This window comes from Oryzias latipes, chromosome 20 (assembly GCF_053564925.1).
Source record: "Oryzias latipes strain Hd-rR chromosome 20, Olatipes_Hd-rR_3.1".
NCBI classification, from domain to species: domain Eukaryota; kingdom Metazoa; phylum Chordata; class Actinopteri; order Beloniformes; family Adrianichthyidae; genus Oryzias; species Oryzias latipes.
The window spans coordinates 17,326,664-17,354,355 of record NC_136256.1 but is presented as its reverse complement, the minus strand read 5'-3'; the positions used below and the strand labels follow the sequence as shown (position 1 = coordinate 17,354,355).

At 37.5% G+C, this 27,692-nt stretch overlaps 2 protein-coding genes across 10 annotated transcripts in view; both read right to left on the bottom strand.

Moving 5' to 3' along the window:
- Positions 1-1,082: 1,082 nt before the first annotated feature.
- Positions 1,083-20,903, bottom strand: LOC101161349 (TLC domain-containing protein 4-B). Its single transcript, XM_004081220.5, has 7 exons — positions 20,551-20,903; positions 15,301-15,470; positions 14,373-14,462; positions 10,897-10,955; positions 10,696-10,790; positions 5,960-6,033; positions 1,083-3,765 (listed from the first exon to the last, which is right to left on the bottom strand). The coding sequence occupies exons 2-7, from the start codon at positions 15,459-15,461 to the stop codon at positions 3,447-3,449; spliced, it is 798 nt and encodes a 265-aa protein (XP_004081268.1). The 5' UTR covers positions 15,462-15,470; positions 20,551-20,903; the 3' UTR covers positions 1,083-3,446.
- A 4,761-nt stretch (positions 20,904-25,664) lies between these two features.
- The window catches only part of phldb2b (pleckstrin homology-like domain, family B, member 2b), a 37,590-nt gene continuing 35,562 nt past the window's right edge, over positions 25,665-27,692 (bottom strand). For all 9 annotated transcript variants that reach the window (XM_023949932.2, XM_023949934.2, XM_023949935.2 and 6 more), the window contains 2 exons: positions 27,590-27,675; positions 25,665-27,477 (listed from right to left, as the gene is read on the bottom strand). In XM_023949932.2, coding sequence (XP_023805700.1) covers positions 27,337-27,477; positions 27,590-27,675 — 227 coding nt within the window. In that variant the 3' untranslated portion in view covers positions 25,665-27,336. The remainder of the gene's footprint in view (positions 27,478-27,589; positions 27,676-27,692) is intronic.

The window sequence follows — 27,692 nt, the reverse complement described above, 5'->3', positions numbered from 1 at the left end:
CACAAATGTCACCAGACGGTTATCCAGTAAGGGAATTTTGAGCACGACTGGGATGAGGGTTGGATGGCAGACCCCAGACATAGTGGAAGGGAATATGTCTCAGCCTGCAACAGCTCGGTTTCCCCAAAGTAGAGCTGGAAGAAGAGGATGGGGAGAAAGAACTTGCTAATCTTCACCAAAAAGTAGTCGATTTAAGTATACTACAAGTAAACATAGTCTATACTTGAAGTTAACTTTTTATATCCTTTTGTAAACTTAAAATGTACCAGTTTAGTCTGAAGAAGTATTCAGTTAATATACTTTCTACACCACATGTACTTGGTCTTGAGAAAATGCATACCAAGTATACTTAATAAAATACTTAATAAATACTTAATAAAATTAACTTCCAAGTTTTTGATGAGGGAAGCAGCTGTTACATCTGCTCCTGTGACCCAAACCCCATAAGAAAAACACAATAAATATAAAACATAGTTCTTCACCATATAAGGCATCAGTACCAGGAAATTAGTACAAAACATTTTTCTGTCTGAGCAGTTGGTCAAACATAAAGAGAACAGTACTGCCCTCTAGTGCCTGACATCAGTCCTTGAGTGACTCTGGTCTCTTCGTGGTTTCCAAGCTTATCTCAGCTAAAGTTTTCCAGCATATAAAATGGTTTTTATTACTTATGTTGAATTACACTATCTACTCAGAAGTGCAATATTTGTTACACATCATAAACATGTTACTAGTAAACTTTAACCTGTTAAATCTCAAGTATCACAAAGATTTGCTTAAAATATCACAAAAATCCTCTAAAAGGTGCAAAAGAAAAATACTGGTAATTCAAGAAATATTGGTGTTTGTTTTTCTTTAGATACGTTTTCCAAAGTTGTTGTTCAACAAAAGTTAATTTGTCAAGAGATCATGAAATTTCAAATATATTTTCTATTATATTCATAAAGACATTTTCTCATGCACTTCTCTGAAACAAGGTTAAAAACATTAACAGTTAATGCAGCATCAGTTTTCCGTCATCAAACAACAAATCATTTGTTTTACATCATCTTGTTGGAATGAACGAAAGACAACATAACACATTTTATGCAAGACGCTTGTAAGATTGATGTTTATTTGCACCGCCCATGTTGCTATGAACTGCGCCGATTCATTTTTCAAGTATTCCCTCAATAACAATTTCTGTGCTGAATGTTAGATTACATCTGATTTATCATCACATCATCATCTGTGGGTTACGTCATGTAGCACAGTACAAGAATAACGTTTAAATAAACATTATATACATGTACTTTGAAAAAAGCAAAAGAAAGAGTAAACTTGGTCTCATAAGTGTATATGTTATTTTGCTTACAGTGCAATCCCCATGCAGTTCCACATGCAGTTACAGAAGGTGCTTAAGACAGTTGTGTTGACCATGCTGGAGCTTGAACAAAGACTGCCCCTGAATGCATCAGATGGAGCCTGATGTCCAGAAACTGTAGCATGATTTCCGCTTTAACCCCAGCGAAATATTGGCAGATGAGTTTTTTTCTTCTTCTTCACAGAGAAAATAGATTTTTTTTGGGAGGTCAAATCAGCTGTCAAATACAAAAATAAAAAGCGTTTTGCAGGAATAATCAAACATTTTTCACATTGCTGAAACATGCCTAACTGAACAGACTCTTGTCATACTGTGAAAAGTTTCAAAATGAGAAAAGAAACTTTAAATTAAACACTTAAACTAAGAAAAAAATAGGAAAATCCAGCATATTTCATGATGCACTTAATAGGAAAAAAACACTGGCAAAACAAAGAAACAAAATCATTACTTACTTTAAAAATGCAAAAAACCCAACAGTCACAATCTACAAGTATTAGATTTTGAGAAGAAGAAAAAAATCAGAAAGGAAATAAAAGTTTTTAACTATGTGAGGAGATGGATTCAATGTTTTTACTGTGCAATCATGTTGTTCTACAAAGGCAACAAAATCGAACTCTGAGCATAACAAGGCATACGTTAAAAACAATCCTTGTATCCTGATTTTGTGTGTCGATACATATGACAGAAGCTTTTAATGAACAGCCCCAAAGAAAAAACAACAACGAAAGTTCAAGTATGAATCATAAATTATCGCTGGATTGATTTTTTTTAAATTGGACGTGTATCATATTTAACAAAAGCGTGTTTACTCAACGGTTTGTGTTCATTGTTACAAGAAAAACAAAATACTTTGTCACCAACATGATGAGAACCTTAAAGGTAGCAGTTTTCTAATAAAAAAAACAAACATACTCCTTCACACAGCAATCAAACGGTTAAATCAGAAGGGATCTGGAACTCATACAGCCTTCCCGTCACATCAAATCATATCTAAAAGCTATCATAAATACATGTGTAAATTTGAGGTCTCAATGAGACAAGACAAAGGAGCTGATTCAAATCTTGTTTTGTTTTCTAGAATCGACATTTTACCCATCTGCATGCGTGAATGAAATTCGAAAAAATAAGTAAAATGAATTGTTTTCTAAGCTCGACTTGAAGGATCAATAAGCCTACGGCAGCTTCAATCCGTTATCATTTAAAACTTATATCTTGAATGTCTTGTTATCAGAGTTCAAACTCAACCAAAAACCTCAAACTTCCTTTCATGATTTTAAAAGGGGCTTTATACATCCATGTCTCAATTAAAACAGGTAACAATTTATTTGTTTGAAACCAAAAAATACCTCAACTTGTACAAGAGAAAAAAAAAATAATTTCATACAAAACACAGACGCCTGTTAAACATCTTTAATTTAAAAGCGATCGTGCAAAAGGCAACCACAACTTGGAAACAAAATGACTGGCTAAAAGACAATGAAGAACCGAGGATGAGCTATAAAATTCAGACTTTCTCCATATAGGGTAATATTGTCATGTATTTATATATCTGTTAAGTCTTTAGCATTGGACAAACATTTAATGGCACTTACCATCGTTGTGAAATCACTCTATGCTTCAGAGTTCCCTCAAAACCTTTTTTAAATAAATTCATTAAGTTACTTTTTACCATCTTTACCCTTTAGTCACCAGTATTAATACAAAATAAAAGTATGTAAAGGTCAGTAAACTTTTGTTGTTGGACTAAGTCCATTTGTCCCCAAATGTCCTCTTTAGTATCTTCAAACCATGTAAGAGATCTTAAATTGGCCATGCACAGAAAGTATTGCTTAGAGGTCGAATCATGGCTTAGGGAGGACCACTTCGACTGGTCCATCAGTTCATTTCAACTGTCTTTGTTTTTCCCCAAAAATAAACCAAAAAAAATACGGGTTTCCCTCGATACATTCGGACTTGCAATCCTGGGTTTGCTACTATTGTAGCATAAGTCCAAACAATGAGGAAGTCCAAACTGCTACTCACATTGCACTGAACAGTATTTTCACTTTGTCTATTTTGTGGCATTTTACACACCCTGGTTCCCTTAATCCGCCTTCCCGTTCTCCTGAGGTGCTCCAGATTTGCTTCGTTGTGCTGCCCGCAACACCTTGTAGCAGCCACGCGCGATTTTATGCATCCACATAATGTTCATGATGTCCAAGCAGATACTGGAGCAGATCCAGGCTACACGGCCTCCCCAGGGTACCAGGTAGAAGGCCTCGGTCCCGTAGACGGCGTACATGCGACCATAGTAGACGGGCATGACCGCGACACGGACCATGAAAAAAACCATTGCCATGGCGACCCCATTCACCATGTTGGGTCGGGAGGACTTGGGATAACCCAGTACCTCAAAGAACCAACTGAAACATTAAGGGAACAATAGAAAACATTTTAGGGGCTTATCCAAAAAACTTTGATAATTACAATGAACATATGATGTTTTCTGTATGTCTGCTGCTCAGAAAAATGACAATTTGATTTTCTGACTTGATAAGCTTCATATCAATTTGTCTTTTGAAAAGATGACCCAATTTTATTCTACATTTTTTGTAAAAAAAAAAAAATTGTACTTGCAGAAAACAAGCTATGCATAGCAAAAATGCAGCTGACAGTGGATTTAATCAATATAATGTAAAACCTTCTAAATATAAAACATTCTGACTTTGGGATGGTATTTTGAAATGTCTGCTTTAACACATTGACTGATTGAAGGTTTGAATCTAAAATGGTTAAAGAGTTTAAAAAACTAGTAATATTACGGACAGCTGTATATTTCATTATTAACCAAAGCAGGGGTTTTGCAGAAGCCAAAGCAATTTCTAAGCTATAAAATTGTAACATCTTAGATAAAATACAGGGAGTCTGAGATATTAAGCTGATTTTACTTACAGACTATTTATTTTCTCCTCATAATTTAACATCTAACCCTTGCAGAACATTAGTCATTACCAAAATCTAAAAACAAAGTTATAAACTATCCTCCAAATACCAATGCCAACTGCATTTGCAAATGTGTTCACAGAAAGCATCTATTAGCCTTTTTGTTGGGATAAACTGCAGCAAATATGTTTGACTAAACATCCCCAGGGTCTGAAATGTAGATCTTGATCTCAACGCACTAGTCAGGCTGTACTATAGTCTATCTCAGGAGTCGGCAACCTGTACCTCTCAAAGAGCCATTTGGATCAGTTTCCCACTGAGATGAAAGCACAGGGAGCCGCAACACTAGGAGTGTTAGAAAAAATGTTTTTGCCGATATTTGGCGATAGTTCATGGGCAATTCTTGTATTGATTCAAAATGCTGTCAGGATATTTATTTAATTATTTATTTTAATTATTTCTTATTCTTTATGAGTGTGATGTTTCCTTTGATCTTTTGTCCATTTTCCACAACCTTCAACAGACTTTTCCGTCTGTCAAAAACCCAGAGTTAAGATGAGTGAGATGATGGAAACAAATTCACTTTGATGCAGACTCCTTTCTATTTATTTATTTTCTTTAAATCCAGTAAACCCAAAACATTATATTAATTTTATGAATGACAACTATTTTTTATTAGGAAGGAGCTGTTAGTTTGTTGCGGGTCTGGAATCATAAGCGGTGAGTCTAAGCCCCGCCCCCGCCTCTCTACCTGTTTGTAGTTTTCCCCCTTGTGCACGCTGAAGCCCCCCTCCAGCGTGTTTTACAAAGACAACGCAACATACGGTCATCGTAGCAGCAAGGTCACAGGATAGTAGGGGCGCCCCAAGTTTAATTAATTTTATGCGTAAATGGGTGGTTTTAGTCTAGGAGGGTGAAAAAAGGCTTTTTTGGGGGGCGTTCATGTATCCCTAAGAGATCACCACTGACTGTCTTTCCAGAAAAACTTTCCATCAAATTACAAACTCTGGTCGGCGTTCACAGCTGCAGACACACACCCTCCGCATACTCCCGCTGCTCTCTTCCTCCTGTCCGCTCGCACTACCTGATGGTATTAAAGGCACCACGACAATCTTAGAACATGACAGTTATTTTACGAAAACACAGAGGGCCGCAGCACAGGGATGAAAGAGCCACACGCGTCTCCGGAGCCGCCGGTTGCCGACCCCTGGTCTATCTGAAACTAAAGTATTGGTCTTTTGGAGGCTGTGATCGCTTTGGGACAGTCCCTGGGCACCAGCCTTGCAGAGGTCTGCCATGGCATTGATCCCTTGACTGACGGGATGGTGGTGCGGTGATTGTGAGCTGTGCCTCCCCCTAACTGTATTGGCCTAGGTCTTAGTTGTGCCTGGGCACAACAGTAAAAGGAGTTTATAGGTGGAGCCAGAGAGATGGTGGAATCAACCCCTTGTGGCGCTGTCGGCACAACATGGTCAAACTGGTCTTGGCTTATGATTGTAATATCAGAGTCTGGGCGGGTTCACCAATACAGTAGAGGGCAGCATTTACTCTTTTTTTGGTCTCATCAGCTCACAGCATCTCTACCGGTCTGCTCTTTGTTATCTACCAAATGTTACTTTTTGGATTTTCTTTTAGAAAAAGAAAAAAGATCAAACTAAAACAGGAAATGCATACCGTTGGTTCACACATGGTGTAGAAAACTCTGCAAGCAGGCGGAAGTTAGCAAAATAAGGCAACATTCCTTGGCCCTGGAAGAACAAGGTAAGCAAAAAGAGACAACAAAACATGAACAGGGCAAAAACAAGACTTTAGGCCATTCGGATTAGCATGGCAGCACCAGCAACGATGTCATGTACAAATACAGATCTGACTCAAACATCGGGACACCTTTTACCACTATTTCTTCAAGTGGTTTCAAACCCAAAACTTGTCCTGCTCAGGATGATCAGGCCTAAAACAACACGTAGCATAATCAAAATACAATTTAATATGGCATTTAATATGGCAACCGCAACAGGAGACTTCCCCTTTTGAAAAAACACTATGAATCATGAAAAAATTTAGACTGAAGAACAGCCTTCATGAAAAAAAAAAAGGCCAAAATGTCCCAAAACCTTTACCTTGGTTCTCCAGATCCTCAGATGGGCCTCGCTCTCATGCCGCTCGAATTTGGAAGATTTTTATTTTCATTTGCACACAACTTTTCCTTTTAAAATAGTCACACAATCGCTTTCTATTAAAAATTTAGTCAGAAAGGAGAGAATGTCAGACAACTTTGTCAGAAGTTTTCATTTTTTTAAATCTAACTTCATACTGACAACCCTTTATTTGTACAGGAAATGCCCTGCTAATCTCCAGACTTATTTCCACCAGCCCCCAGCTATGTCACTAAACTCAACACCACCAATTTGAAATTTGAAATACCCTCAAACATAAAAAGAAACCCCCGGGAAATTTGTGGCAATGTGTGTTACATTGGTACAGCATCAATAAGCATGATTCCAAGTGAAAATGATGCTTATTATACATAATTTTAACCTCCAAATAGTGGTGAGCAGTTAAAAGAACGAGGAGAAAAGCTAGCATTAAGAATTCTATAAAATAACGAGTCATTTGTTCACGGTAAAGCTTATCCGGAAAGAACTTCAGTTCTCTGCATTAACGTGCATGACTTCTGACTATCTGTAAGAATCGAGTGAGTGTGACATCACCCATAGGAAATGGATTAGTCCAGCCAAATAAAGTCAATTCAGAACGCCACCATGTTGGAGCCAGACGGTCTAAGTCAACATTTCTATGGCAACCAGTCCAGCCAGTTAGGAGTGAGCTTGTTGGAAGGCCACACCCCTACCATTTGGAAGCAGACTTGGGAGAACCTGTCACTTTGAACGTACCATATACTTTTATCGAGGCATCTGATTGGTCAGTTTATAAATTGAATAACTTGCACTACAGAAAAAAATATAATTAAAAAAATTGAGGGTTATCAAGAAGATGTTGAAAAAAGGTAGCAGAATTAGAATAGTTATTCTGACAAATAGAATGACTGAGTAAAAGCGGTTTATTTCTCTATAGGAGTCTATGGGATTTTGGCTTCTTGGAGACAGCAGGTACTTCCTGTTTGGAACATAAGGGGGAGGAGTCACTCAGTCCAGTTCTTATATTATTACTTTTGGAAAAGGTTATATTAAAGTAAAAATAATTAGTGAGGATAAAAAGGTGTATTTAATTTACCTTAGAAGGTGACGTGTTGTAGGACGTGGATGTAATTTTATTCAGTAAAAACTGCACAAAACAGCATCTAGTTTAGTTCAAGTTATAAGAAATGAGAGACTATCATCACCAGCTATTATTAATAGTTCTATTAAGCCATTCAACTGTGGGGGAAGTTATTAATAAAATGCATGAGTACCAGAATAGCATTCGAAATTATTAGAACTTGAGTCCAAAATGAAAAATGTAAAATCTGGCAATCTTCCACAACCTCTTATTGTACTTCTTAATTTATTTAAATTGAACATTTAACACATTTATGCCAGCTCACCTGTTCTGTTTTATCCCAAACCCAGAAATACATTAAACATACAATGCAGTTGTTCTGTACTTTATAACAAAAGAGACAGGACACTGATAAAGAAAACCATCACAGATCTAACACAGATTTTACAAGTAGACATCAAGCCAGCCACTTTTAGGGGGAGCAGTCAAAAGCCATGCAGAGTACAAATGTTGAACTGCCAAACATGTCATTTGTCTGTCTTTGCTAGATCAGGTCCGCTTTCTCCTCCATGTCCTGCCGCTTTAAGCGACTGCTCAATTAAAAATAAATGAAGACATTTTTTCTCAGGGCGTCCAGTCTGGACCTGATCTAACTTGAAAAATGAGTGGAACGTTTCGCAGCACTCAAAGTAAAATGATGGCCATAAAAACATATTTGAGTTATAAACTCTGACTGGAAAGGTGTATTAAGAAGATTGGGTTCTAAAAGTTCGACTCTCGAGTGCTGAGTCAAGTCAGAACGTCAGTTTCACCAAAACATCCACAGAGAACACACAACTCAAGGCAAGCAGTCTGACTTTGACAGCATGTGACTGAATACTTACCACGAGGGCTGAAACAGATGTTGGTCAGTGAAACATACTTACTATGTAACACAAACAGGGAACATCTGCATTGCAGTTTGTGCCCCACATTTAACTCCACCTAGCAACAGAATGCCAGTACATCTAGGAACTGGTAAGTCCATACTGTGACTGGGCATCATATCTGCTCAGTACAACACAACAGCAATAACAGCAGACAAGACAGGAATAAAAGAAGTCCCCAACTAGATCAAGACCTGCTCTGTGAATGCACAAAAACCAGTTTTTGTTAGTTTTTGTATGACCTTGAATGACACAACTCAACTTGATGTTGGTAGTTTTTGCATGTAAGGTTTGAACAGGGGCTGTTCACATTAATAGTCACCGAAGAACACAGACAGAAATATTAGAAGGGAAAAAAAAGCCACGGTAAACTGGAAGCAGTAAGAAGCAACACGAACTGATGAGAAAGCATGCAGCTAGTTAATAAGGTTAGACCTATAAAACAAAGATAGACAGACTGTCGTTCAATACCTCAGTCAATAAAAATCCCAAAAATCTTTTTTAGTAATAAAACTACTTCTACTTTTAAACTACTTTGAAATATAAACTTTGATTTAAACTTTTTACTTTTTTTTAGATACTTGGGAGTAAAACGTTTGACATAAACACATTCAACACATTAAACACATCTACTAATAAGATCTAGACATGTAACAAATGTCACCAAGGACAAAAAAATGAAAATAAATGAAAACAACATTAAAACTGTATGTACATTTACTAAAATATTTGCACGATATTTAAACGTGGCTCCAAGTGCCTGTCCTGCCACTATCCACTGTTCCGTGTGGACATTCAGTCTAGTCTGAGGAAACAGGCATGAGTGTCCAGTAACAGTATGGCCAGCTGAATTGAATTTACCTAAATGCTTCAGGTACATTGTTCTAGAAATGAAAGGCTGGTCTAATGCCTTCCAGTTTTGCAGCCCTCTTTTATTGTCAGTGAGCATTCATAACCTTACAAAATGCAGTCTGAAGATACCGTCTTTAAAAGAAAACGAGGTATCTACGGTAATTGCTGAAATACCACTACATTTATGTTTCTGTGTTGCTATTATCAAATATTTTATAGTAGTTTGCCAATCTTAGATTTGAAAAAGTCAAATGCAACACAGTGTAAAGCAAAAAAAAAAACTGAAGTTTTTTTTCCTTTTTTATGGCTCCTAATAATGAATTGGGAGCCTTTTTTGGCAAAAGTGCAAATTTAGCTAAATTATTTGAACTGAGAGAACAGACCTGAAAACAGACCGACCTATCTCCAAGAGTTTAAGAGGAACAAATAGACAGGTGTAAGAGGCTGCAGGTAAACAGAAATGGTAATTAAGAAAGTTAATTACTATTTTCTGGCATGCACAGTAACAAGAAAAGGAATCCTGTCTTAGTAGAAGGCTTCAGAGCTGCCAGCATGCACACAGTGGTTACAGTTCAGCATTCGGCTGTGCTAAGCTCAGAAAAGTTCAGCTGACATTAGAGTGGCACAATGTCAAAGGGAGAGGGCAGTAAAACAAACAGAAGCACAGAAATTCCCAGGGGTAAGGGGAGAAGGGGAGGAGGGGGAGGGTCATCAGCCAGTACCATCACTGAGCATTCCATGCAAAAATTACCATAGTCATTCATTTCCTGTCATTATGCGACAGACCCTGGCGACCTAGAGGGTACCAGATTGAACCAAGAGTGAACAGTGTGGGCTGGATGTACTCCGCTGGGGTCAAGGCAAAAGGCTAAAAAGCATTGAGGTGATCAAATAGATGCCAAAGATATTCTCAGGGTCTTTTTTTTTTTAAAGATCCATACTGACACTATGAAAAATATTGTTTTTTTTTTCCTGTTTGGAAAGCAGTCATTACCAAACCTGATACATTTTGATAGCAATCTTTAAAAAAACATCCTACAATTTGAAGTAATAAAAGTTACAAATTACTACTAGCAGGTGAATTAACAACAAGAACATCAAGTGGACATCTTTGTACTTTTTAACAGGCAAATAAAACCAGAACAGACTGTCTCAGATAAGCAAATAGAATAAGATAAGGTTTGATGTGATTATAAAGGTTATTTCAGCTGAGTTAACATAAGTTAACTTTACCTCACCTTTTTTGTTTTTTTTAATCAAACCTACATTTTCTGAGACAAGTGGCTGCATGAAAGCAGTTGTAGAATGAGTAGATAACACAAGACCCAACTAAATAGGACACAGCTGTTCACCCTTGGTTGTCTCCTTCCCATCTTGCCTGCACGTTCTGCTATTGGACAATAGGGCACTCACCAGTACATAGTAGTAAGCATACAATGCTGCCAGGTGATGAACTACAAAAAACTTGTCGCCTATCGCCTTCCAATAGTAAAATATAAGCAGCAGATCTGGAAGACAGAGGTAAAAGAAAAGAAGGGGGGGGGAAAAACGCATCATCGATGTGGCCAAGACCTTCAACCATAAACAAGTCTTTAAAAAATAAAACACTCTTACCAGATATGAGGTAGCCTGTTGTGATTGCAACATTAATCTTCACCAGTGTAGGATCTCCCCTATTGAAAATATATATTTATATTAAATAAACATTGAAAAATTGACTTAGTTTTAAGATGCTTGAGTCACTAAAACTTTCAAATTTGGTCCCAAGAAGGACAAATCCAGGACATGGATTTCAGACTTTATCATTTAAAAGGCATGTTCATCAAAGTTTTTCACAATCTGTTGTTTCTCTTTCGACTTTTCCCATCTGGGGTCGCCCCTTCCTGACGCAACCCTCTCAAAGCAACCGGGCTTGGGACCGGCATAGAAGTAGAGAAGGGAACAGGGAGCAGCCCGGAGTTGAACCTGGGTTTCACGGATGGAAGGCACCGCAAACCAGCACGAGCTAAACCGGCTCCCAAAGTTTTTCATATGTTTTCATATATTTCATATGTTTGAATATTGAAATCTAGATTGTGAAAGTTTTTCACAATCTAGATTTCAATATTCAAACATATACTAAACATATTTCTAATTTTGTCCTAGTTTATATGCATGAAAGGGTAATATTTAAAAAATAAAAAAAAAGATTTAGAGGCATCTTAAGTTAGGGTCAAATCTTTCTTGGTAATCACAGTTACTGAAATAACAAATGTACAATTAGAACCCTTTTAGTCGGCAATTGGGCATTTAGGAAAAAAAATGTAATGATCTGCAAGTAAGCAATTGAAATATTTACTTGTTTAATAAAATATATAAAAAACATAATAAAACCATTGTGTTTTAGGAAAGGTAATACTGCCTTAAATGCTTTCTATGAAGCATTTACTGTGCAAGGAAGTGGATACATATTTTTCTCCTGTCCACAACATCTAAAAATAAATTCTGGGACTATGGGGGCTTTTTTAGATTTACAATCCTCTAGGAACTTATGTAACAACTGTATATCACTTTTTTATGCAGGTAGATAATAAAAAAATGGCTGAGCTGATTTCATTGAGATGCAATGTGCCTTTCTCGCACAATACACACTGTGATTTTTGCTGCTTTTGCTACTGCTGATGCTGCTGTTGCCCGGCTTAGCAGTTTTCAGTAAAGCGGCAAAAGAACATTTGCTGAAATTCCTATGGAACACAGAGAACCTCATTTCATAGAAATTGTGTAAATCATTTTGCTGGCGTAACAAGTCCATCCTGGCGCCTAGCAACACCCGACAGTGCTTTTATTACCACAATGCTCAGATTTTTACAGCCCAGCTCCTTCTAGAAAACATTGGCCAGCATTTTTTATGAGAATCTGTTCTTCAAATTATGGTCACAATCACCTGTCATTGCTTGTTATGTCTCCTTGCATAAATGAGTAAAAAATAAATAAACGTTCCAACATATTCTACGTCAGACTGCAGATTTTGCAGTTTAACACAAAAAAATAAACATTTTTTCTTCCAAATAGAGAATGCTTTGGTTATGATCATCCTTTATATGAACCCCTCCCCCTGTCCAATCATAGGATCATGCGGCCTTCAGTACAAAGTTCGGCGTCTTTCTATTGGTTGACTTTGGTCTGGTCTTGTTACCTCATGGTGGGACATCAGCTCTACAGAGAGTGAGGAATAGGGCCGTTAGCAACATCCGTCCGATGCCAACAAAAGCAAAGCCCAACAGACTTCTCAAATAAAAATGTATAACCCAGATGATGGGGTGAAGTTGTAGCAGAAAGGCATTGGTTCAAGATTAGGTGTTCTAATTTTGGCCCCCCTGGTTAATTTTTAATATAATTTGGGGGTATGTGTACAACCTCCTCCACAAAAAGGCTGCCTTAGAGTAAAACATTTGCATGCTTTGATCAACCGAAGGAGGGTACACTTCTCATTTACAGGCCTGAAATTATTCATATCCCTAGCAAATTTGGATGTTAAGATAATTTATTCGACCAGCAAGTTTCTTTTTGTCTGGAACAGACTCAGACGTCTCCCTCGAGGTACTAAAACAGTGTTTAAAAGGCATCATTGGGAGAAAAAAAATCCCTCATAAACCAAAACCTTAAACTCTGCCACACTGACATATTTTTGGGCAGAAAAATAAAAGAATTCCAAACTAAACCCCCAAACAGACCTCCAAACTCTTTACCTTGAACTATTCAACCCCACACCTCTTCATATTGGCCTCATTAGGTTCAAAGTCTAGCAGACCTGTTGGACGTGGGATTGCTTATCTAGGACTACACTCTTGGGCTATGTGCCCAAAACTGACACGCATGTATGGAAGCGATTCTGTAGCATAATAAAAATTAAAGTCAAAACCAGAAAGGCTTTTTCATTTGCCAAATGAGGCTGCATTTTTTGACTCAAAATGAAAATGAAAAAGCATTCCTTCAAAATGCTTTTTCATTTCCTTCTTCAACACGGCTTATTCTGTCACTTAATTAAAATAAGAATGAAAATGGTATTTGACATTTCGTTTTCGTAAGCATTTCCAGCGGGGAGGGGGTTGATGACGTCAGTGCTATCTCCGTGTGTCCGCCTGCTAAGAGACACATGCCAGGAGCAGTGGAGCTTTGTGTTAGCGGCATAATCATAACAGTAATAAAAGCACATTTGGAAGATAGTCTCCTGCAGCTTTGCGCTGATTTTGCTGTTCGATGACAGCTGGAGCCCTATCAACAGCTATAACAATGCTAAACGTTTGCTTGTTGGACCAACACGCACTTAGCACAAAGCTGAGTGCGTGTTGGTCCAACCATCTATCTTCTAAATGTGCTTTTATTGTTGTGATTATTAGTAACCCTTGTGCTATCCTAGGCACTTTAGCATTGGGAGTTGGGTCATCTAGACCCACTAGACAGTGCGCTGAACCTTTGTTCTTCAATGATTTGTGATCTTCACTGGTGTCCATGGATTACATGAAATCTTTCCACCTTTATCCACCTTTGTCATGGTAGATAGAACACGTCAATGTAAGGGTGGGGTCATCTAAAATAGCACAAGGGTTAGGGTCCTGCTCGCTCAAATTTTTTAAATCAGTGCTTTTTTCTTCGCTGCAAGGAGGACCCAAAAAACAGGTTAGCATTAGGCTAATATGTGCTTAAAACATTAGCCGTGGAGGTACTTAAAACTTAGAACGGGTAATGAGCATCTTGGATGTAATATGTGAGAATTACATCATCCTTTATTTTGTTCTGGTCACCACTAGAAACACAAATTCATATGATGGTTTCTCAGACCGTAGCAGCACTTCCACCTTTGGCGATCGGGAGCTTCGGTTCGGAATAAGCGGTTCTTAAGTAGAACTGAAAAAGCATTTTGGCGGATTGCTTTTTCATTTTAATTTTGAGTCAAAAAAAAATGCAGTTACATTTTGAAAATGAAAAAGCATTTCTGGTTTTGACTTTTATTTTTAAATTATGCGGCAGAATCGCTTCCATACACATGTGGATCTAAGATGAAAAAACTCCTGAACATTTAAGAACCGAGTTTACAGCAAAACTCTCACCAGACTGGGTTTTCATTGACCGCATCGTCAAAGACCAAGATGTGGAGACAGAACAATCCCACCAGAAGCGCGTGGAACGTCGACACCGTCCTGAAAAAAACAAAACAAAATACAATCTATTATAGTGATGTCTTCTCAGTTGTGGGAAATAAAAAAAAGGAAAAAAATTAGCAAATATCTCTCATTTTTCAATAAATGAGATCAGCGTTAATCCACCGTTTGGGAAGTGGCAAGCAGTCATAGCTTTTCAGCTAATTACCCGTCATGGTTGCACATATATTCAGACCAATTAGACCAAGCGATTAAATATTGCAGAAGGGTCAGACAGAGTGGCCCAAAGAAGCACTCACAGAGTGAGACAGTCCTGCAGCTCTCAGCAGTCACTCAGTGAGTCTGTAAGGCTGACACTAAGAGAGTTTAAATAGAATCTGCAAAGTCACAGAGCACTACCGAGATCCCCTGAGCTGGAGTCCATGCCGTCAGTCTCAGAGTTTCACTTTACTGAAACCTATGTGTCTGTTTCAGTTTTACAAGTGCTCTCATGAGTAATAAAAGGAGTACAAGGGAAAAAAAGGAAGTCTGAGTCAATCGTAGGTTCAGAAAAAAACAGAAACATTTTTGCTGTCAAACTGTTATAAGTTGAGTGTGAGTGTACTAAAGATAAAGTAGTGAAATCTACAAAAGAAGAACTGCTGAAAAAAAACAAACCACACGTGGGTTTTAAGCACGTTTCCTTCCAACGCTCTACAACTGTGACTTGTAGAGCTAACACTGTAATTGTACAGCTGGTGTAGGTGTTAGTCAGATACACAGGAAGTGTGTGGGCTGCACATCAGTATCTCCTTGTATCCGACAAAATCCGAACCCCACTGTATTCTGAATGTATTTGAAAAGGACAGCCACCCGACACGAGTCAAATTGAGGTCACCTTGAGTTCCACTCCACCCTCTGCTTGTCACTGAGCTGAAGGAAGCCTGGGCTGATGCGTATGGATATCCAGGGGCTGACTCTGTGGAAGAGCCATTGGAAGGTCAGGAAGCTGGTCACCGAGATGGTGAGGATGAGCTGGCTGAATGGGTCCATGGCCATCCAACCCAACTGCAGGGTTGAAAAAGAAAAGAAAACAAGCAGAAAGGTTACATCAACTTCTGCCTCAAACTTATAAGCAGTGAACTCAACATGTGAACATAAAAAAACTATCCTACTATCAGAGCATCCTGTAAGAGAAACAAAAAGGAAAACTTAATTATGGTCCATGGGGTCTTTAGCATCATTGTTAAAGACTCACACCAATTTTGATCTATTGTAAAAGCATTTCCAGTGATCTTTTATTCAGGTTTTCATTGGGTTATTTTTTATTTTTAGCCAAAATCAAAAAAACTGTCATTTTCTAGGACATTTTTTCTGCAGAGAGGCAGGAATTCATGAGAAATTCATCTCTGAGTTGTGGCCGTGACTGTTGGCGCAGAGTAAGTCTGCCCCCACTTCCCATTATCCCTCTGTTGACATGCTTTCCCACTATCTCACAGCCCCTCACAACCCCAACCTCGCATTATCAGTGTGACAAAAATGGAGAGCAACATTGGAGGACATTTTGAGCCAGATCCCAACTCAGATGTGGAAAACTAAGATGCCAGTAGGGCACGTTAAAAACACTAAAAGTGGAGGCATTGCTTTCTAAAAAGCTGAAACCTTGTTTTTAGGTTTCCTTGTCAAATGTCTAAAAGCATCAAATTTGACAGTCATCTGTCAGTCAAAATACTTTCTGTGCATTTCTACATCAAATATAATACAAAATGATGGTATTATCTAGGCCTGCACAATATACCGCAAATTTATCGTTATCGCGAAATCAAGCTGTGCAATATGCATATCGCAAAAGACGGCAAAAATCGCAATAAATGGTTACCTTACATGTGCTAAAACAAACTCATGGCAGCTTGAAATATTGAACAAATGAAATAAATCCCTTTATGCATTTAACCAATCGGAAGGACCCGTTTACGTTGTTGATCAATCAGATGAGCCCTTTTATGTTTGATGTTTGCCTCCTACGTCGACGAGGGTCATTTGGAGTATCATTTTTAAACTGTTGCAGTGAAATGGAAATTATGTTTTTGTTTTTATTGCTATTTGTTTATATACCACGAATTATATCGTTATCGCAATATTAATTACCAATATCGCATATCGCGAGTTTTCCTCATATCATGCAGCCCTAGTATTATCACATGATCTTTCAGTGTAGAGGTTATTCACATTAAATATACCAACAGACAGGGCCATGAGTGAACCTTTTCTGGGCCCCAATGCCAATGGAGACAGTAAAAAGGCATTCTTCTTCAATGTGTCTTAAAATACTTGTAAAAAATATTTTATTATATGAGTATAAACCTCAAACACAGATTAATTTTATGTAATAAACATCATCAGTTAAACAAAATATTATCGAGTAAAGGACTAAATTTAAACTTCAGGAAGAACATAAAAAAGAAATTTTAATACCACATTCCTTATCTGTTTTTTCCCCCCCAAAGACTTCTCGGATCCACCTGCATCAAGTAGTGGGCGGGGTTTAATTTCCCTATGAATAACAGTACTGAACTGTAGCAGAGCAGTAAAATACACTGTGTTTATTTCCAGCAGCCCGGTAAATTGATCCATGTCCTGTAAACCACAGTTGCCCCGTTGTTTGGAGAGACCACATTTATTGATTAGAGTAGGCGTGCTAACACACTGTGGCCATTGGGGGAAAGCGGCGGAGGGTCCTCACACGTCTTGTGCCCCATATATGTAATCCAATGTTGTCCACATAGCAAAAATTATTTCCTGAAACCTGGCTTTTATTGCACAGTTTAATCATTTTACTAATGTAAAACCTGATCTTTTTTTTTTAGTTTCAATATGCTTCAACCTAGTGGTTAAACATGAAAAGCTTGTCAGACTTGCTCACATTTTTAGAATAGACTAGATAAAATGTTTTTGTGTCCTTTAAGTGAAGGTTGGCATCAAAAAGTGAAAACAAAAATAGAACTATGAACGTACAAACAACTTTTATCATGGTGACAGTTTGATACAGAAGGCTGCTCTTAAAAAACGAAACAAGGAACGTATCAGGACAAGTTCACCCAGGAAGTGTTACTGGGAGACCTGGGGCCCTTTAGCCTACAAAGGGAAATCTTTGCATTGTTGTATATATATATATATATATATCCATCTGTGACTGCCTAGGCATTTATATGGAAATATAGCAACTCTATTTAAATATTTGTTTGTTTGTGGACAAAAAACCCCCACAAGCAATAAGGCTTGTAGTGTACTTATATAAATCCTTTCCATAAAAAATGCCTAGGCAGTCACAGATGGAGCTGCCGGTGACTGTTTGTCTCTTCAAGCTTGCAGGAGTCAGCCTGAGAATGCCACTGAGTCACAACCACACACTCACACTGTGAATCATGGACTCAACTGGCAGAGAAAGCAGGACATGTCTAGAGGCAGTGGCTCTACTGGAAGTGGGTTTCAAAAGCGATTTCAGCGAAGTCAGTTAAGGCTTTGGAACAGTTGCCACATCCAAAAGAAGCAGACAAATCTGCAGCGGTGAAACGGGAATTTAGTGTGACTGTGCTTTATATTGTTTTGAAAGATGGCTTAATTTAAGGAGGTAATGGTAGAGAATTGAAAATGACTTGCAGGTACTGTAGTTTAATATTTGGAGGCTAATCTCACACAGTTTGCACAAAGATCAATCGCTCACATAAGAGTATTGAGAGATTTTAAGAACAAAAGCACTAAATGAATTTGACAATATCATAGCAGTGATAGTTCTTGAAGGACTTTCAAGCAAACATCCCATAATTCTGATATGTTTAGCACAGGAACAGTTGCTCCAGAGGGATAGGTACTATGTTGAAAATAAAACAAGAATAGTTTTTTTTTTTACTTTTTAGAAGAGATTTTTACTATCTGCAATATTCTCTAAGGAATAACACAGATAAGACAACCTTTATGCTGCCAACTATGATCTCTTGAACGTTAAATATATGCTAGAAGACACATAATTAACCTCAACACCAGCAACAATTCTAAAAGACTCACAAAACAAAAGATACATTTAAATTTTAATGCCGAGCCTCCGAAAGAAGGCTTTCCAACAAAAAATGTGGGTTGTATGACACATTTTATTGTAAAATATCACAAACATCCTGTGTTGACCTGCTTTTATAGCTAAAGGACTTCATCAGAACATCAGATTTCCTAGTGAGGAGCATATTAATACAAGGTTTTGCTGCTAATTTTTAAAGTTGCTGTCCTTTTCATGTCCTCCACTAGAATAAAATCAGTGCTTACTCTTATGTTGTCACCGAACATGAAAATCTATCATTTTCAAGCCAAAGAACATCTAATGTGAGCTAGACAACAAATTTATCGTCTTTTAATAGGTAACTTTTTGAAATCAGCCTTCTGATTTTTCCAAATAAATGTAAAAATAAAGCCATGTGCACTTACATTGTTCCTGCTCTCTACAGTGGTTTGAAGAATCCAGTGCTGCTCTAGGTAACTGATGTTTCCTGAAGCTTAGACTTGTTTTTTTACAGAAAAAAAACAAAAAACAAAGTTCCTTCGAATCCTGTTGTTGCACAACTTTTTCTGTTAAAACTGTAATGAATGACTGGCATCACAGTTTCATCAGGAACGGTTTGAAAACAGACATCAAGATACACAACTACTTTAGAAACAGCAACACTCATGAGTAAAAAACCTGATTTGTCAATGGTAGCACAATACCATTTTTATAGCCTTATACCATTTTTATACATACGCAGTACAGACCAAAAATTTGGACACAACTGTACTGTACTGTATATGGTCTGTACTGTATATGCATACATACACATATATAAATATTTGGTTTGAATCAATCCATTTAGTTCTATCAACTGCTTCCATTTTTGTCTTGTCAATGTTGCTGCTATTATTTTCTTACTTTCCAAAAATTTGTACTGTGGCCTGTACATCCTGTACATCTAAATCTGGGTGAAATCGGTTCCATCAGTCACAAGCGATCCAATATAATCACCGCCATATGAACTTTGGCTCATGGCCAGTGAATGTATGTCAGGGACAGGGTCAAGTAAAACAGTTTTGTCTCGCACTTGCTTGTTTAAACTGGGCAATAGTTCACAAAAAGCATTTTTAAAAAGACCAAACAGTTAACTTTAAATGAGATTATATAAAACAGGTAATTATCCTGGAAAAAAAGAACATCTAGACTAAAGAATTGGATTTTGTTTTAGCAAAGAAATAAACACAGCTTTACTGAGGAACCGCAAAGAGTCACTAAAAGGCCCACTTTCCCTCCTCTGCTGGTTATCCATTAATGTTTAATGTGGTGTGCTGTAAATAGGCATTCTTTCTCTAGCAGAGCAGCTTGCTCCGCAAATATCTGGGTGAATGTATGGTTACAGAGAGGAGGGAAGGGTTGTTTTTACGCACACACGTGGGGCTCATTGGAGCAGTATGGAGGCAAAGGTGACAAAAGAGGAGGCAGCTGCAGCACCCTGGAGGATAAATGACTATAAATGAACTCAGTGTGGGTATTTTATATTAAGTAACACAATAATTCTGCCTATGTTACATTTAAAGAGAAATGCAGTGTGAATATGTGTCTAGGAAGACATGTTTATCAATGGGAGGCATGAGATTCTTGAAAATAGTTAAAAGGGTCAGAAAAATGATATTAAAATAAATGCAAACTGCAAAGCATAGGAGGCAATCACTTAATTTCTACCAAAATGTGAATAATTGTGAAATATGAGGAGATAATAATGTTTTTTCTTCTTATAACGGCAGACAAATGCGCTTGCGTAACACGGGTGGACCACTTTTTGTCCACCAGAGGAAACGATAGGCCCACGAAAATAACTTATGGTATGAACGCCATGTACGACACGCTGAGCCGTGTCGATTACCCCCCCGAAAAGAGCTCAGCCCAGATAGGGATTGGGATCTGCTTTGAAGTCAAGAGGACAACGCGTAATACAAATCCCGCAAGGCCAGCTCGCGCCGCAGCGCCGCGCATCCAGCTGCTGCCTCTGCGCGTGAGAGGAACCCCGGCGGCCTTGTTTTGTCCGTGGAGCCGCAGTGGATGATGTGAGCGTGGAAGCGGCCGGCGGCTCACCTTCTGACTTTCATTCAGATGATTTGTGTCTCGCTCTCTCACGGCTGCTTATGGTGTCCAGGCTCGCTCCGTGCGTGATGAGTCAGGCGCGCCGCCATGTCCCGTCATTTTTGGTAAACAACAATGACAACAACACGGCCCCCCTGAACAGCTGAAGGGGCTGCGGCTCGCTGCTCGGACCAGACGGATCTGCGTTTACCGGGAGTCCTGACCGACCAGGAGCGTGCATCACTGCGGCGGAGGCGCAGATCGGGCTGCTCGGCGCTCGATTACAGAAACGATGAGGAAGAGGAGGCGGAGTGACGAAGAGGGAGAGTGGTTAGTTCGTAATTGTGAGGTGACTCCTTCTCCCCGGGCTCAAATTACAACTCGCTTCTTAAAGATACAACACAAAAACACAGCCAACGTTTTAATCGTGTTCTAACCTTTTCTGATGATCAGATCCATTCCATAAGCCAAGTCGTTTGATTCTTTTTATTTCGTTTTATTTTATTCTTTATTGTTCCAGTTTAACTGAAATAAGGTACACTCTCAGAGCTTATAAATAAGGGGTGTAATTTTGTCCCAGTTTAACTGGCAGTTATCAAGGGATTGTCGATGGTTAGAGGGAAATGAGCTGAAAGCACAAACATATATTTACAGGAAGTTTGGAGCTTTTATTTTGAAAATTAGGTTGTCAAATGCATTAATACAAAATAGTTTTCCTTTTTTCCCCTTTTTTAAAACACATTTTGTCCCATTGTACGGCATAAAACATAAACATAGATGGGGAAATATTAACATTATGTATTTTTTCATTGTTATAGTTTTTTTGTTTAACTTCTCCTGTCCTGCAGCTAAGCAAACAAATCAGATCTAAAGTCCTCTTCTTGTGTTGGACAGATTTTACTGTTACGATAGGGGTTTGTGGGTCTTCCCACACACGAGGTGTATATTTGTAAAGACCCCTTTTTGTGTTTATGTTGGAGCAGGTTGGACCAGATGGAAAAAAGGAGTGTGGAATGTTAAAAATGGCTTGATGGCTTTTTTTTTTGAAAATTAAATTGGTAACTGCATACGGGGAAAAGGTTTCACTTTCTTTTTTCTTTCTGAGGAATAAAACATGAATATAGATAGAGAATTAGCTACATTGGTTTTATTTATTGTTGTTGTTTTCTTTTTTCATCAATAGCATTGTCTTAGTTTAAATCTGTTTCCATTGTGTAATTATACATTCAATTTACCAAAGGGGTATTTTTAGAGGGCACTCTGGTTTAAGAATTTAAGAAAGACTTGGCCATAAACTAAGATAAAAACGATCTAAATGGATTACTTTGAAAATAAAAATAATTTAAAAAAATATGCAAATAAAAAATAAAATAAAGGACATTCCATCTGTTGAATGCAAAACAAGCAAAGAGGAGTAAAAAAAAAACAAAAAAACATTTGCAATTTAAAAAAAGTGCCAAGTCAAAAATATTCATGACCAAATTCAAAGAAAATGTAAGGATATCTTGATTTAAAGAGAAAAATATAGCTTCAATGTGCATTTTAATTTTGTTTTTTGCCAGTTTGATGTTTTTATTAGTAAAGACACATATTGAAAGTAGAATTCTGACTTTAAAATGTCATTGAAAACACATTCAGAACACTGAAGGGTCCACTCATAATTATATAGTCATAAATGGTAGCATTGATCAATCGATAATTATTTCCCATTAAAAACCTTTATATTGTCAAAGACTTTGTTTTCTGTGTGAAAATATAGATAGATAGATAGATAGATAGATAGATAGATAGATAGATAGATAGATAGATAGATAGATAGATAGATAGATAGATAGATAGATAGATAGATAGATAGATAGATAGATAGATAGATAGATAGATAGATAGATAGATAGATAGATAGATAGATAGATAGATAGATAGATAGATAGATAGATAGATAGATAGATAGATAGATAGATAGATAGATAGATAGATAGATAGATAGATAGATAGATAGATAGATAGATAGATAGATAGATAGATAGATAGATAGATAGATAGATAGATAGATAGATAGATAGATAGATAGATAGATAGATAGATAGATAGATAGATAGATAGATAGATAGATAGATAGATAGATAGATAGATAGATAGATAGATAGATAGATAGATAGATAGATAGATAGATAGATAGATAGATAGATAGATAGATAGATAGATAGATAGATAGATAGATAGATAGATAGATAGATAGATAGATAGATAGATAGATAGATAGATAGATAGATAGATAGATAGATAGATAGATAGATAGATAGATAGATATAGACGAGCTACTGCCTGGCTGAACATGGCTGAACATGCAGAAACAGTTCACCTCCAAAGGTGTAGTAACACACTGGTGTGTCAGGTTTTACAACTGTAACCTACAGTTGTAAAAAACAGCACACTTATGTCCCCAAAATGACTGAATCTGAGTGATTACGTCTACAATGGCAGAGCAGCTTGTTTGTACATTATATAATGGTGGATGAAACTCCTAGGGCTACTGAAATGTAAGGTTTCACACTTTACTGCTTGTCATATAAAAGTTTCTAAAAAACTATACTTATTTTATACAAATTTTAAGTGCTTTTTTTCATACAACTAATTAGAAAAGTAGAGAAAACATTCAATTGATCATATAAATTTTAACAATAGGTTAATAGAACAGGTTTAAGAAGGTGTGGGAAAAGGTTTAACTAAAAAAAAAGTGTGATTTTTGCAAGCGGTAGTTTTATTTAATTAGAGATCCATGATATAACTAGTTTTTTTTCAAGATCTATTAGGCGTTTGTGAATATGAGCTTACTTTTAAAAATATGTTTCACATTTTTCCAAATATTTAACATACTATAGCAAAAGCTGATCTTTAAAATATATCTATGCCTTTTAGCTGCTCCACAGCAAATCCTATTCCTCCATCTAATCCTATTATTTACATCGTCCTTGCTCACACCAACCACCCTCATGTCTGCCTTCACAACCCCCATGAACCTCCTCTTTAGGCCTCTTTTCTGCTCCTTCAACCTCAGCATCCTTTCCCCTTCCATCCTCTCATCGTGTTTACACCATCTCAATCCGCGTTTATCTCATCTATCTTATGGATTCTTTCCTGATCCCATCTGTCCTCGTCACCCCTAAAGAGAACTCCACATCTTTATCTCTGCTACCTCCAGCTCTGCCTCCTGTCTCTAAGAGCTACTGTCTGTAAACCAATAGCATGGTTGCTCTCACCAGTCTTTTTCACCTCCCTCTTCATTCTTGCTGATAGTAATTTGTCAGATATCACACCTTGAACCTTCTTCCACCTATGCCAACCTGTTTGCACACAGCCTTTCACCTCTTTACCTCATCTCCTAAGAACTTTAGGTCCTCCACTTTCTTTACATCTGTTCCCTGTACTCTCACTTGTCCACTTCAGTCCCTGTCCTTTGCACACAAACAGCAGTGCTTTGAAGTTCTCATACATGTTCTGAATAATCTTATAGTTCTTTTCTCATACAAACCACAGCTCCTCTCTCTGTCATAGACTTTCTCTAGATCCACAAAGACACAATGCACGAAATCCTGATCCAGAATCAGGTCGTCTGCAAGTGATTTAGCACCAGGTTCTCCACAAACGTGCAGTACGCAATGGGAGAGGGGCGACCGCCTTTGGGCTGCACCCCGTCACCAACGGCTCCCCGCACCGGCCGGAGCCGGCTATCCCGGGCCAACTGATGTTCTTCTCCAACAACATCCTCAAAGAAAGTATTACATCTGTGGCTCTCTTCTTTGGCATGACACTATAGGACCGCAGTCTAACTTCCACTCATTCCCATTATATGTGACTTTTTTCTATGTAGCTTCCACAACTTTCACTGTTCTGGATTCACATATTTGATTTTTACTGGATGCCCTTCCTGGCACCTCTGCATTAATGCAAACCTGCACAGTAAAGCCTTAGATTATGCCCCCTTGTGGTTGAATTACCCTAATATATTAAGCAGGGAGGAAAAAGAGAACACAAAACGGTTAAAAGACAATAACAACTAAGCTGGAATGAATCTAGACAAATTGCAAAAATCAATACCTTTTTTTTTATCTTTGTAGCTAGTTACTTGGCAAAAGCACTTCTCAGAAGTTGATGATTAGCATGAATGTTCTGCTCATATTTGCACATGTATCATTAGCCAGGGGTTTGATAAATTTTTATGAGCGTCTGTACCTTTAGTGGTAGTAAGTATCCTGGATTAAAGGCCACCAGGAAAAGAAAAAATAAATAAAGATAATGACCAGGAACAACATATGCAGTTAGAGCGGTGACGGTGTGGGATTCTGATCACCGCTGTGATGAAGCAGCAAGAGTCGTGGTGTCGGGACTCTTGCGACCCCCCACACACACACACAAAATGCTCCGGTGGACGGCAGTGTCGCGAACTCAAGAACGCATGCAGCTTGTAATGGAGATGAATAGAATGGAAATGAATAATTTGAACGCAGTAAATTTGTCGCATTTCCTCGCAAGACAGAAACTTCTGTTGTAGAATAAGGATGTGTATGTGCTGCTGAAACCGTGCACGTGTGTAAGAAGGGAGTGCGTAAGAAGGGAGTGCGTGCAGCCCTAGAAGGAGTGAGCGCGTACGCAGGGAGTGAAGGGGAACAGTAATAAAAGGTTTCCCCCAGAAGCCCTTGAAGTCTGAACACAAGACTAGCAGAAAAAGTAAATTATCAGCAAAGATGAATGTGTTGAATGTGTTTATTACAGTTCCAATCACAAACCATATGCAGAACTTAAAAAAAAAAAAACTTAAAAAAAAAAAGTGTGGTTGTCGTCACACCCCTATATGCAGTACATTAGATAATTTGGACTCTTATTTTGAAAGTACATAGCTTTTGACAACATGAATTTCATTAGGTACACCAAATAGAAGAAAATCAGGGCTGAATTGTATTTAATGACCTAGATTTGACTTTTGTACACAACTTCTGCCCTATCAATCAATGATGAATTGATTAAAAAAAAATCTATAATTTTTTAGAACCTTTGAATATTTTCCCCCAGAGGAACATCAGAGAAGAGGACAAGAGTTTAGAAACTAATTAAGACAATTATCAATATAAAAGATGGAATATGGAATTTATTTCTTATTTGGATACACAAAACATACATACAGAAATTAATAATGACATAAATACAGTGGGGTCAAAATAAAAAAAACTCGTACAAAAAATAAAACAAACCTTAAAAGTATGAATTAAAATGGAAAAATATCCACTGTTCCAGCCCCTCGGATAAACTCAATAACTACATATTCGATATGTCATAAGAAACAAGCATACTGAGGCCAAACATGTAGTTACTTCATATTTCTACACTCTGATCAGCAAAAAACAACACAATATATTCCTGTAGGTGCTTCTCAGTAGAGCAAACTTTTCTGACGTGATATATTATGTAGCATGATTCCTATCAAAATGAGCTCTGGTGATCATAGCGGATTAGCAACTTAAGCTAGAATATAGTGATAATAGACGTGTTCTAAAGGCAGCATAATAATCAGCTTTATTACCAGGCTAATAAATGTACCATCGATTTGTGTGCCTGACAGTTTAACTTCATTAATGAAAACTTTGTTGCTCTAAAAATATATAGATGTATTCAGAAAGCTGCTGTGTAAAAAAAAAACTAGATAATGATCATCGTAGCAAGAAGTATTTAAAAATAATTAAAAAAAATGTTGTGCCTCTCACAGCACGGAAACTTAACACTTTAAGATGATATAATGCTTCAACATTAGGTTACAAAAAAAGAAACAAAGCAATAGTAACCAACCTCCAATTCAGTCTTCTTTGAGGCTTTTTCTGTGAATAATACATATTAGCACCTTGTAGCTAAAATAGAAGCAAGCGTTCACACAATAAAGGCACTTCTGTGTCTGAGAATGAACGAACAACAACCTGTTTTAACCTGAGAATGCCATAATACCTTAAACAGAACCATCATAAAACTTTACCATTCTTTATCTGTCTTAATAAGTTTTAAGATATAATAAAGCATAAAATTAGTACATTTAGTCTTTGTTTTTTTCCAATTTGTTTAAAAAAAATGAGGAAATCAAAATTACCGACAGTAATCATGATTAAAAAAACACAATTTTTTTTTCTTGGGAAGGTGGTAAAAACATTTCAAGCATAACTATACAACCTTAATGACTGACATAAGATTTTTTTTTATGACATTTTTTATGAAACCTAATGGAGCTCCAGCATCTGCAGAATTTACTTTATTTCTTTGCCACTAAGCTAAGGATGGAATAAAATGCTATAAACATCTTTAAATTTATCTGCTTTAGTTTCAGGTGAACTCTCCTCGCATTTTTAACCCAATCCCCTTAAATTCAGTCTTACAAAATGATCTTTTAAGAGTTTGTCTTAAAGACAGCAGTTAAGGTACAAAATATTTTTACCAATAAAAAAAAAAGGTTTTTTTTTTTTAAATGCGTGTGGCACAGAGACTCCACACTTGAGAAGGGAGCTGTGGCGAATGGACGAAGGCGTCATCACTGCTGTTCAGTCAGCCAGAGAAGAAAACGTCTTCTGGCATTGTCTGCATGTCATTTGAATTGTTTGGGAAACCACAAAAAGGCAGTAAAATCCACTCCTGTGAACAAACAGGCTTGTTCGAAGTAAACATTCTGTGTCTTTGGGAATCTTTTCTGGATGAAAAGCAAGGATTAAAAAAAAAAATCCCCTTTATCTGATAAAATATGAATGTCCCTCACCGTCTTCACTACAACATGAACTGTGTATATCCCTCAGCTCCGGTGACAATCACATCCATCCAGATCCTCATGGCCTCAGGTGAAGGAGCGACCATGTAGTAAATTCTATCGTGGGTCTTCACACTGAAGGTCAGCGTAGGGTTTGGGCTCTACAGACCGCAAAGACAGAAGGAGACGGGATGATGCAAATGACTCCAAAAGAAAAAGACGAAAAAAAACGTGTGTGTTAACCTAAATTAACAAAGGCATCTGAATTCATACCTTGTGTGCGTTCTTCAAATGGTCATAGTATACTTCCTCAATCGCCTGGAAGTAAATCACCCCTTTCAACTTGGCTTCATGCTTGTCTGCAGAAGAAGTGCCA

Coding starts and splice junctions, on each gene's coding strand:
- LOC101161349 (XM_004081220.5), bottom strand. CDS start 15,461: ATGGCCATGGACCCATTCAGCCAGCTCATCCTCACCATCTCGGTGACC. Junction 14,463..15,300: donor AGGGTGGAGTGGAACTCAAG/GTGACCTCAATT, acceptor TGTTTTTTTCAG/GACGGTGTCGACGTTCCACG. Junction 10,956..14,372: donor GTCAATGAAAACCCAGTCTG/GTGAGAGTTTTG, acceptor TATTTTCAATAG/GGGAGATCCTACACTGGTGA.